At 37.2% G+C, this 13,629-nt stretch overlaps 1 protein-coding gene across 1 annotated transcript in view; it reads right to left on the bottom strand.

Annotated features, from left to right (window-relative positions):
• Positions 1 to 11,726, bottom strand: part of LOC126100113 (coiled-coil domain-containing protein 86) — a 46,754-nt gene extending 35,028 nt beyond the window's left edge. Inside the window, exon 1 of the mRNA XM_049910644.1 lies at positions 11,465 to 11,726. Coding sequence (XP_049766601.1) covers positions 11,465 to 11,646 — 182 coding nt within the window. The 5' untranslated portion in view covers positions 11,647 to 11,726. The remainder of the gene's footprint in view (positions 1 to 11,464) is intronic.
• Between the last annotated feature and the right edge of the window lie 1,903 nt (positions 11,727 to 13,629).

Below are 13,629 nucleotides of genomic sequence, written 5' to 3'. Positions count from 1 at the left end.
AGTTGTAGCTAAATGAAAACTGTTATAATAATTGTCCAAGTAAATGTGATGACCAACATGCATCTTTTCTGCCATCAAATGCAAAACGACCTTCTCAGCATGACCTTTTCCCCCCATATCACCACTACTTCCCACGTACACAACGCACTTACTGTATTTATGAAACCATCTGGATTGTTGAGCATGTACATCTTAATGCCATATTTATTACATTTGTTTTTTTATGTATTGCCTAAATGACAATCTTCCCCTCCAAAGAATCATAGCTTCATCTATTGATAAATCTTTTCAGGGGTAATACACTTGAGACATTTTCATGTTAAAATAACCCAATATAAGAACTATTAACATTGCAGCACGTCAGCAATCGTGAATAATTTAATGATTATAAAGAATCCGCCTCAATTGCAAATAGAAACCAGATGTTGACCTAGGTTTTGGCGTGGAAAACCACACCTTCTTCGGAACACACTAAAACTACAAACTGCCTAAAGAAGCATGGTCCAACATTAATACAGAACACCCAAAAGGGCTAAAGACTCACATAAAATGTAAAACAAATGGTATGTGTATACCATGTCAATAGCTGTACTTAGCTCAAACGTCAGAAGTGTGCTTCCTCACCCCTTCATTGTCCTTAATATCTAATGACCAACAGAGGTCATTTTGAATAGTGCTATCAGATATGTACCAAAATACTGTAAAAAGAACCTAAAACTAAACTAGTTTCTTAAAATCAGGTACTTGAGGTACTGAACCATGAAGCTTAATCAAGTGAGGTCTGTGAACGCATATAGCGTGGAACAGAAAAACTACCTTTATGTTCTAATCGCTGTTGACTTGGAAAGGTCAAATAATGTAACGGGCTTAATATACATGCGTGAAAGGATGTACATCACTTTCATCGCCCTTATTATCTACTGACCAACAGAGATCAAAGTGATTGGTGCTATCAGGTGTTACCAGAATGGTATGCAAAGTTATGTGTGTATGCATGATGAGACATACGACGTCACTTTAACGTTTTTTAAAAAAGTTAAGGATTTATTTCCTAATTTTAAGCCAGAGCTTGGACTTGGAATGAATATGACTAAAAACATCCTTGCATCACCATATTCAACTTGGATAATTATAACTAAGTGGGAATGGCTACTTGGACCATATTAGAAATATTGGAACTTGTAAGAAGTGAGAATACTCTGAACATGTACAAGAATCACTCATCATAAGGCGTTAAATGAAAGAAAAAGCATGCGTATTGTATTAGTGTGCCCACGTTTGTAAGGGTAGCTGTCATAACTACAATTAAGGGAACCTAGAGCGTGACTGAATGAACTGACCATCCATGACACCAAGCAATGGTATGAATGCATTGGCTATTTTCTATGTCATATGGTAGAATGTGAAGCAATGAGCAAGGGGATAAAACCTTTGAAAAAAAATTTTGTTTTTTAACTGGAGTTGGTTGTTAAAGATGCAGTATTTGTCATACCATAGATGTTTAAAAATCTCCATTTCTTCTAATGTGTCTAATTTCTTACCCTTAACTTCAGAATGGAGCAGCTCGGTACAGGCCGGGGGATTAGGAGCCGTGAGCCATTTGTACAAGATGTTCAGCGAAGGTGGAACCTCACGTACCGTCGCCACTTCTGGTGGGAATATGTTCCTTATATCTAGTAGCTTGAGCTCGACCTGTTTGACCGATATAATATTTCGGACAGTCACCGCAAGTAATTTTGTAAACCCCAGACTGAGAAAGTTTATCACCAGCAAATTGTAAAGAGTGGATCAGGTTCTTTTTCAAATTATTATTAGTGGAGAAGGCTACTCTAAATCCATAGGTTTTAAGTAAACGTCCTAATTTGTAACTTATTTTACCTATGAAAGGAACAGATATAATTGCATCACCTAATGTGGAACCCCGTATTATTATTATTTATTTTCTTACTGTACATTCATGTTACTAAGTGAGAATTTAGCGATAGCTTCCCGCATAACTAATTCCATTTCTAGCGCCTCCGGGGAAAGGGGGATAGCCATGGCAAAATGCAGACTTGAATGAAAGAAAGCCATTTTTTGGGCTTGCGGATGTGCAGAGTTAGCAGGAATAATGTTTTCAGAATATGTATTTTTTCCATTCTGGTAACACCTGATAGCACTAATCATTTTGACCTCTGTCGGTCATTAGATAATAAGGGCAATGAAAGTGACATTGTACGTCCTTTCACACAATTACATTAAACCTGTCATACTAATTTGACCCTTTTCTGGTCAATAGCGCTTAGAATTTAATATAGTAACTTTACATGCTTATCCAAGCGTAGTTATCATATACTATCACCGACCCCAAGTAATTGAAAAATGGGTTATTCATCCCCATGTTTTTAGCCTGCTTCTAGCTGATGGTATTTTGTCTGTCCTGCATGCATACATTTTGACCATCCGTGGAATTTGCTATCCCACATATATAGTTTCAGCCTATCCATGTTATATAGTTCTATAAAATCATCCTTGAACTAGGACAGTATACATACACATGCATTAACTTCCTGTGCCTTCAATCCGGTCATCGGATCACCTTCATAACACATTTTATGCCGATCACATGGAAGAAGACGATTTCTCAATTTGTGCATGTGCGTTCCTTTCCGACATTCTCACAACCTACCCACCGGCGCCACCTCAGTTTACCTAAGAGCCCGCGGCCCACCGAACGTTGGCTGGGGTGAGGAAGCACACTTCTGACGTTTGAGCTAAGTACAGCTATTGACATGGTACACACATACTATTTGTTTTACATTTTATGTGAGTCTTTTGCCCTTTTGGGTGTTCTGTATTAATGTTGGACCATGCCTCTTTAGGCAGTTTGTAGTTTTAGTGTGTTCCGAAGAAGGCGTGGTTTTCCACGCCAAAACCTAGGTCAACATCCGGTTTCTATTTGCAATTGAGGCAGATTCTTTATAATCATTAATCCAATATAGGTCGTATCTTATATAAATGATTGTCTGGTTTCGGGTTTCCTGGAAGTGGATTTTTTGCAAAATGCGGAAAGCGTAATATGCTCAAATACTGGTCTCTGCTTATACTCATTGCTACTCCTCTATTCTCAAACAGTGGTTCTTTCTTCCAGTAGTCTTGTAATTGCGGATATTTAACGTTACCCATATGTAACGAAACACCCAGGAAAATAGTAATTCACCTATACTTAGAGGTTTCCATTTACAGATCCTAGATCCCTCTTATATTTTCGCTCAGCAATATGTTGACTGCGTTATCGTTCGTTTCGTCAACTACAAGTGGCAACAATTCGTCTGTTACCAATAATCTGAAGAAATCCATAGGAGAACTGTCAGCAGGATGAATTTGCAAAACTTTTTCCTTCATAAATGGGTGATACTGCATAGTATGTGGTTCTTTATGCCAGGACTCATCTGGATTATCTCCGTGTGACAGGTCGGGCTCTTTTTCGTCGTCGATTTCCACACAATCGTCGTGATCCGTATCGTCAAATGCGGAACTGTCACGAAACAGATTCGAATGCTGTGCTTCCACGTTATCATCATTCTGCAATTCTTCTGCAGCCTCCAAATGACAATGGTATGCCTTGTCCTCACTACACAGAAAATCACAATAAGTGACTGTTCCACTGTCAATTTAACACTTTTCCTGCTCCTTTTCACACTGGAAGGTCCAGGTGTCGATTCATTAGCCATAATTACGAACAATACACATTCAATAACTGACCACACAAAACAAAAGTTTACACGCTTTGATGCTAGCTCAGACGATGCAACTAGGCTGAGTAAGCGCGGATGCTTATAAGCGACAGCCGCACTCGCTCGTGGCTTGTTTTGACGCTTATCGGCGTCAGCCGCACTGGCTCATGGCTTGTTGTGATGCGTATAAGCATCAGTTGCAGTGAAAGTGTTAAAGCTGGAAGAAAGGCTAAGAAGTCATCAGTAGTGGAGCAAATGCATGGACTGGAAACGATGCAGAATAAAACCACTCTTTTAAAGAAAATACCTTACAAGGAGAGGTTCCCAGAAGTGGGATCAACTTCTTGAAAAATCTGTATGGTGACGTAGGTTAAGGTACGAGGAATCACACCTTGCAACCACTCACCCTGGTGGGTCCTCGTTTGCGAGTAAGCGGTGAAAAAATTTTCAGAATTTTGTGTGATGCTATATAGCTTTAATAATGAAAACAGTCTATATATTTGTTGCATAGTGTAATGTTTAGGATGCTGACTTCACACGCAAAAGGTTGCTGGTTCAAATCTCATCAGACACATTGAAATTTTTTTATTTTTGAATGTTTATCAAAATGAATTTGAAGCCATTTTGACTATTTTTCGATCGTGACTGTCTCAAGAAATATGTACAGGTTTTTTTTTTTTTTTTAATTACTGCTACCAGTCACAAACTTCGTCAACTATTGTATCACTTATTTCTTTAGCGACATGCTTCGAGGGAATACCTCATCTTCAGGCTAAATGGCATTACAAAAACCTTACTGTAAAGTTGTTTTTGTAATGCCATTTAGCCTGAAGATGAGGTATTCCCTCGAAACATGTCGCAAAATAAATAAGTGATACAATAGTTGACAAAGTTTGTGACTGGTAGCGGTAATTTAAAAAACCTTTACATATTTATCAAAATGACTGATCATTATTTTTTTCAGTTGATTGATTTACATTCAAATTTCTTTTATTTGTGTTCCTTTGTCACATCTTTTTAATCAACATTTTAATTTCTTCAATTGCTGTTAGTTTTTCTTTCTATCATTCTTTTTACACTTTGAATCTTTGTTCATGTGAATCTAATCTAATAATCTATCATAACACTTAAAAATTTGAAAATTCTGATCTGTCAGTTAAAAACCAAAAAGATGAAATAATCTATTTATATTGACTGTGCAATGAATGTATTTTTCACTGGAAGCTGTTCATCTTTTTTGGACAGCAATCATTATACAACCATTTAAAACATAAATTCTTATTGCAATATGGACAATATAACATGGCTGGTGATTTAAATAAAAGGAGGAATAATAAGTAAAATGAAGCCAAGCAAAATGAGAAGTAGAAATAATGAATGCAATAACATGGACAAAAATGTCAGATGATGTAATGGAAGTACTTAAGTAAAAGTTAATACATAATAATAACAACCAAACTCACAATCACATGAATGAGATTTCCAAGTGGAAAAAAATGACGGGAAGAAAAATGAGAGCAAATGATGTATTTCATTTGATGAATAATATGATGTGACAAATGAACAGAAAAACTTATCTAAACCAACAAACTGAATAAAAATAATGACCAATGTCATTTCAATAAAGAATGTATCTGACAAGATTCAAATTGAAAACCTTCTGCATTTGAGGTCAGTGCTACACAACCAGTCAGTAAACTGTTACCATTTTTAAACCTACATGGCATGAAACGAAATTTTTTTTCGTTGATTACACATAAAAAGTGCCCACATGGGTGAATGGTTGCAGGGTGTCATTCTTTGGACCTTAACCTACAGCACTGTATAGATTGTTTGTATAAATCGATCCCACCGCTGGGCATTGGTCATTTTGGGAAACAAATGAAACTTAAATCTTGATGATGCGACATGGATATGAGATAGACTGCAAATCCAGCTGGTAGTTAACCACTTCGTTTCGTCAGTGGATTTAACACTGAATGGTAACATTTGATTAAATGATGATTCTGTTATTTATCAGTAGGTTTAATATACGCAGAAGTAAGAATATAGTCCCCAGAGACCTTTACATACCTAATATCATTATAAAATTTGCACAGTACATTCCATTCGCATTTGCATGCAACACTGCAAAGTTAATCATTAAAAGAGCAAATTGGACATACTCTGTCAACAAGTATTGAATGTGCACAAAATTTTAGGTTGGCATAATGACCAACAAACTTTAATTAGGAATGGCTGTTCCCATAAGGACTGTTTCCAATGGAATAACTTTCAAATCTGCATCCTGAATGATTATTGGAATAATCTGTGAACTTTGCATTTTCTCTTCCAATATCAATGCTTCTGAACCCCAAAGATGGAAATTCATTAGTCAACAGCATGCATTTCTCTCTAACTATCTACTTCTCTATGATGATGATGAAATGACATATGATGTTTAACATTCATGCGACATACAGCTTGGGACTAACATTTAAAAAAACTGTCACTTTCAGTAACCACTGTGTCAATAATATTGCCAGAATGCTATGATGAGTATGGATGAGAGTTTTAATAGTAAAGGATTAGTGTGGAGAAACAACACTTGAACAGAAAATGGACTTTAAACAATTATCACTTTCAATAGTGATCAAATTATGGTTGAGGCAGCTGAATAAAGTACTACATGTTGATGTAAATAAGAAAAAGAAACTATCCTACTACCTCAGCATAAAATGATACCATTACCAAGTTTGCTATCCATAGGCGTAAGAGTAATTACGCACAATAAGTGGAACTGGGGAAAAAAGCAACTGAAACATCTTTACTGTGACAAAAGGTGACAAGGGCTGTTCAATATTAGACATGTAACTACAATTCCTCTATAGAGAATACTTTGACCCCTGATATAATGGTGATAGGGTATTATTACTTTACATATGGACAGTGTAACTGATGGTGTTGGTTGAGGTGGCACTATCCAGCGGGAAACTTCAATGTCAGGATTGTTGTTGGAAGTGCTGTTATATTTGCAAAAGGTCACTACGTGTGCCAAATGTGTGATGGCTCCAATTGTGCAGCTTAACAGCCATTTGTTGACAAAAGGAGATGTGTGAGACGATGTGCACCATCACTTTACTCCAGAGATATTGTATATTGGTGGAATGGGTTGAATTTGAAAATTGTAGAAAAGCTACAAAAATGATTAATGTGGTTCCTTCCTGTACCAGCAAAAGTTTTATGTGGCACTGTTGGGAGGATAATTTGAGATGATCAATTCAGTGGGAAACCTGATTCAAATAATTGAGGCAGGCATTACTGTTTATTTGACAACTTATTTTTGGTATCATTCAGCTGAATTGTTTTGTGCCCACAAAATCGACATCCTATTGATTGGGGTGGGGGAAGTAAAGTTATATGTTCTTAAGACTTTTCTGTTGATTATGGTTTATTTTGAAAGTGTGTTTGGTGGGAGTTTTTTTAAATTTATTTTTAGGGGACTGGTTTGTACATATCTGTTTTTCTTCTTTTGGGGGGGGGGGGGGGGGATGTGGGGGGGGGGGGATAGAAGGGATCAAGTATTTTTTTTTTTGTGTTGCTGTTGTGTATTGAATGGTGTTTTATTATTTGGTTTGTGCTAGTTTGCACAGTGGTGTTTTTTCATAGGTTAAGAAGGTTATTAAGATTTTTTGGATTTTATTATGAATGTGCCAATAACTGAAATTAATACCAGATGTATATTGGTTCATTTGGCATGTTATTAGGTTTCATTGTGAACATTTTTTTTTTTTGTGGCTGGTAGATATTGTAGGTTTCACTTTCGCTAAATACTTAAAGTGCAGATAATAAAACATCTTTTTTCATAACTGGCTTGTTATTTTTCAGATACTGTTTCATGCCTGTTTGGTAATCCATAAAGTTAATTTTAGCTATTGGAGTCCCATGGTTAAATGCAAATAACAACCCTGAGACAAACAAAGCCGTGAGATAATGATATGCATGTACACAGACGGCAGAACAATCATAACACAGGCAGCAGTAGAATCACATACACAAGATACAACAGCGTAGTGCATTGGTGGAGCTGTCATTTGTACTCATGTGCTCCACATGAAAAGTTGTCAGACTTGATTATGGTTGCACAACTGGAATTAATTGACTTTGAATGCGGAATGGTAGTTGGAGCTAGACACATGGGGCATTCCAGTTTGGAAATCATTGGGGAATTCAATATTCTGAGATTTACAGTATGACGAGTGTGCCAAGAATACCAAATTTCAGGCATTACTTATCACTATACACAATGCAGCAGCCAATGACCTTTACTTACTGACTGTTGGACCTAGGCGACTGGAAAACCGTTCTCTGGACAGATGAGTCCCAATTTCACTTGGTAAGAGCTGATCGTAAGGTTTGAGTGTGGCGTAGATCCCATAAAGCCACAGACCCAAGTTGTCAACAATGTACTGTGAAAGCTGGTGGTGGCTCCATTAGCTGTGGGCTGTGTTTACATGGAATGAACTGGGTCCTTTGGCCCAACTGAACTGATCATTGACTGGAAATGGTTATGTTCAGCTACTTGGAGACAGTTTTCAGTCATTCATGGACTTCAGGTTCCCAATCATGCCACAGGGCCACAAATGAACTGGTTTCGAGACCATTCTGGGCAATTCGAGAGAATGTCTGGGCCACCCAGATCGCCCATAACAAATACCTTGGAATGTATATGGGACCTAATCAAGAGGTCAGTTCAAGTGCAAAATTCTGGAGTGGCCACACTTTTGCAATTAAGGATGGCTAAAGAGGCGGTATGGCTCAATATTTCTGTGGGGACTTCCAACAACTTGTGGAATCTATGCCACGTTGAGCTGCTGCACTACACCGGGCAAAAGCAGGTCCAACACAATATTCGGAGATATCCCATTACTTTTTGTCACCTCAGTGTATATCAGATTCACATAGTACATGGCTTGTTATGTTTTGGGTGCCATCCTTTCACACTTGGTGGGTATGAGAGTTCATTTTAACTGAATTTATCAAAACCAGTATTTGTGTTATTTTTCCCCCTATGTGGATATCTCACTGCTTTTTCAACTCAAACAAACTGTCACATTTCAATGTGAGGCTACGGCTATGCTGCAGATCACTCTGTAACTACTACCTACATTCCAAAAACCAATATAGATGCATAATAAATATCGTTAAGTGTTCTGCTCTCTGTCTCTCTCTGTGTGTGTGCATGTATGTTATCACATGACACGTCATGGAATGAGGCCGAAGTCAGGAATTGGTAGGTTCCGTTATTACCGACATTAACAACTGATTTTAACGTTAAATGACTAAATGTATGTGAGTTTTGTGTATGCAGAAAACATAATATTTACTTTTAGGTGCTACTGATTACATAGAGCAGACTAGCTACCAAGTCTACCCACATCAATGTGGATATTTTTTTCCAAAAAAAGTTATATCAGAAGTTACTGAAAGACAAATACACCCATTCTTAGCCTATAATACATATTTCTGAATTATCATTCTTACCCTTTGTATTCTGAAAAGTTAATGGTTGTTCACCGAGAATGGCTCCCGCAAACCTGAGGCACACCACATCGAAATAGAGCCCCCCCCCCCCCCCCCCCCCCCAGTGATACTTGTCACAAGTTTGTGACCCTATGGGTTGATTTTTAGTGTCAGACCTTTCAGTAGCTGAATGTTCATTGGTGGTGTTTGTTGTGGAAACAGTAGCACAGTTATGTTTCCCTTCTACAGTTTATAAGAAATATATTATCTCTACAAAAATTTCAAAATGCAAAATGCCAGAAGATGGAGACAACAAAAGATGCAACTGTTGTTCTACAGTTACTTGAGGAGAAAGAGGAGTAGTCAGAGGTGTGATCTGATAAAAATGATAAAGAAATTGGTTGACTGCAAGTTCCCATAATACTGAGTAAGCCCAAGAAGTGAGTGATGAGGGAAATAATTGTTTGTCTCAAATGAGTGATAAGGACGCAGCCAGTTCATCTACATTTACTATGGAAAAGATTGTAAAACAAGATGGGACATATGAGTTGCTCAAAAAATGTGTGTATTCCAGCAAGAATCATAATTATTCATCTTCCCAAAAGCAAAAGTTGGGTCAGTTCGGTCAAGATTGCAATATAAGACATAATGCAAATTATTGTTTCCAGATCTAATATGTACACTGAAAACATTTGTTCAATTACCAGAGCAGCAGACACGTGTTTTACAAACAGCATAGAAATTAGATCTCTCATCAGCATCCTCTATGCCACTGACTGCATTGTTCAAGACAGAATTTGAAGCAGTTGTGGCATAACTCTTGAGGCAGTGGACAAGATTTAAATTTTATTTATTTATTAATTTTGCTGGAAGTGAGAAGATTTTTCATTTTCTGTAATGAGGTTTGCATTTTGATTATGTAAATACCATTAATCCTTGGCATGTGGAAGATAAACTAGCTCCAATCAGAGATGCACTTGAAGTTATTGTTTGTAAGTTTAGCGATTATCTCTCTTTCGTAATGTGTAGCCAGACTCTGTTTATCAGGGAGAACTGCTGCTATGGGCAGTACACACCCAATAACCCTGCAAAATACGCATTAAAATATATACTCTTGTTCGTGCTAAACTGGCTAAACTATTAATTTGGAACAGCTTATTGGATGACAGCCTGCAGGAAAGCTTTGTGTCAGTAATGCTGCTAGTGATGATGTGTTGAGATAAGTGGAACCCACTTCTGGAACAGGAATGTAACAGATGACAATTTGTTCAGCAATGTGAAGTTGGCACAGAGACTGTTGGAAGAAATGAGGTCAATGACAAAGGCAAGAAGAGAGGTTCCAAAATAAACACTCCAAATAAGAGCGTAGGCATATACTACTCGGTGCTTTCAGTAACAAATGGTCCAATGTCATTTCATCCAATGAAAAATAAAACTGTCGGTATATCCACCACGAGTTACGATGATGCAAATGATGACAGTACTGACAGTATGTGGAAACCTCAATTTATCACATTTTGTAATTGCACGAAAATTGGACTCAATCTGCGTGGTTCAGTTGTGTCAAACATCTGGTGTTGCTCGGACAAAACGAGATTATGACACAGGGTTTTATTTTTTAATCTTCTGAATATATGTGCAATTGTGAAAACAACCACTAGTTTATCTCAGTTGTCACAAAGATTTTTCTTTTGTGTGACTGGTATCACCTGGGAAACGATTAAACCTGTAACAACTGTTACTTGGTCTTGAGGAAGAGGGTATTGTCTATCTTAAGAACCATTGGGCTGCAGAGGACATTGCCAAGTCTGTGGAAGATGAAAACGACAAGGAAGTGGCGCTTGAAATTTAAGAGTACCAACCATCTGAAAGATATTTGTGTAACTTTTTAGTAATCAGTCTAGTGGTTATGAATAAAAAGATCCGTTATATTCAGTACAAAGCCATATACATTCAAAAGTATAACACATCGTTACTATTTTATCAAATTAATGCAAGCATTATCACTTACAAATGATTTTCTTTATTCTAGCTACATTTTAATTGGTGGGCAAAACCTGCCACCAACGCGCTTATTTACGTAACAGAAATTTACTCCTTTATTACCGTCTCACGCTGGATTAATTCTGTTAAACCGGTGTTGCATATATCGCGCGGTTCAACGGTAAGTTATACGTCGGGACGCTATATCTAGATTAAATGTGATGACGAAAGTACAAAGAATAGTACTCATTCATGCTACAGACCTTTTCTTTTGTGTTTTCCACACTCTGCCAGACTTTGGGCGTCCTCTGACAACTTTAGGAACATCAACCTCGTTCTCGGAGCTGGATTCTTCTGATGCACCGTTGTTTCTTTTACCACCTACTGCGCTGGACGATAGTACATCTTCCACTTTTAACACTTTTTCAACGGATTCTATACCCATGTCAGCAACCCAAACATAAACAACAAATTCAACTCACGTGCAACAATTCAGATTAATCAAAGATACAAGACTAACCAGAGATGATGGCGTCAGTGACGAACTATTCGCGCCAGTAAAACTCCTGGCCGCGCGGCGCTCCGAACCGGACAAAGGTTGCAAGCTTGCACGGCAGAATACTGTGGAGAGCTGCATCAAACCAGTCTTCGCACTGAAGTTCACAATAACAACATTGTTATGGTTGCTAAACATTCTATTAAAAATTCTATTAAATATTCTATTCCTTGCCTATTATATTAGTTTTAAAAAAACGAGTCTCCAAAATATATATACATGGTTAATGTAGAATACCTAAACTCTTAAACAGGTGCTTACAGGAGTTTCAAGGTTTACATCCTTTATGATTCTAATGGGCTTTTTTGTATTCTGAAAACTCGTTTAGCAGCTGCCAAATTGATGCAGAATATGACACCATAATTAAGGTGGGAAAGAAAGGTGGCGTGACAGGTACTCTTAATTGTTCTTTCACAAGACATCCATATTTTAAATAACATGGAATCTTATGCTGTTTACAATTTTCCATCACAAATGCGGTGACGGACAGCTAGTCATATACCTGGATCTTAAAATGACATGGTAGTCACACCTTCATTAGGTATATAGCAGGCTATTAAAAGTGGTTTCATCCTTCATAAATCAGGAACCACTGTAAGTAAAAAACAGTTGCTTATATGTCTCACTTTTTTCTATTAAAATTTTCTTGTTTGTATTAGTCTCTGTGGATACTATACTATACTTGCTTACCAGTTTCACTTTTTTCTATTAAAACTGTCTTCTTTGTATTAGTCAATGCTGTACACTAACAGTATTCCTGCGTAAAAATAAAACAGCGAGAATTATCAAAGGAATACTGAATAGGTGACTGAATCACATAGGCCACCATATTCAGTGATTTACAAAATTAATTGTAAGACCACTGTAAGCTAAAAAAATGCCTTAGTCCAAAAGCAAACAAAAGTTGCGTGAGTTATTATCAGAACGACGTGATGTACTCAGGATTGACCCAACTTATGGTAGTAATCTAGATTTCGCTTTTAAAGTGAATAAATCTTAGTAGCTTTAACTTCGCTGGGGTGTGGATGTCAGTGATCTACCTTTACCAGTTACATAGATGCCAAGAAAAATATGAGTTTCATGACGTACATCAAACGCTAACAGAGAAGTGTTTAGGCAATTTTAAAGTTTTTTACTTGATTTACAAAAAAAAAAAAAATTACTCGACATTTATGGGCAGGGAGTAATACTTACATTCAACCCATTAATGCCTGAATTAAGTTCTAAATGGAAGATAAAACGCCCATGAGAATGCAGGGCTTCTCCAAAGTGTTGGTAGCTCCATGAAGAATCAGCACATAATGGCACTGGCATTCAAAAACAATTAACCATCAAGCTATTAGCACAGCACTGGTATGATTCGAATTCACGACATCCGGCATTAAGGGCTTAAAATACCTACATAAATGTATTTAAAATAATCCCCATTATACCAGTGGTGTATGGTATGGTCTTCTTGTATTAACTGTGCGAGAAAATCTTCAACACCATAATACATTTCTCAATATTTAATGCACAATGATATTTAACTTGATAGCAATCAAACTCTTTCATTTTTGCCATGCGAAATTTCTTAAGCACAACGGAAATGAAATTAGCCCCATATTTTTCCGTTTAATAGCAGTTAGGCATTTTAGTACACTCGCTGATTTGCTTAGAGCATATGAGTAACCGAGGGATCAAAATGAAGAAAATTACACGAATTTTATAGCTACGAGTACACAATCACATTCCACTCGAGCATAGAGTTCTGTGTCAGTTGTTCGTCTGTCGTTGCAGCCAGGCAGTTATGGTGTACAGCAATTAGTCATGTGATGCTGGTTTCCAGTCCAACATGTCAACATAGCCAGGTATTTTACTGGCGCGAGACAA

Source organism: Schistocerca cancellata, chromosome 9, assembly GCF_023864275.1.
Source record: "Schistocerca cancellata isolate TAMUIC-IGC-003103 chromosome 9, iqSchCanc2.1, whole genome shotgun sequence".
NCBI classification, from domain to species: domain Eukaryota; kingdom Metazoa; phylum Arthropoda; class Insecta; order Orthoptera; family Acrididae; genus Schistocerca; species Schistocerca cancellata.
Note: the sequence above shows the minus strand (reverse complement) of the source record. Positions and strands in the feature narration are given on the sequence as shown.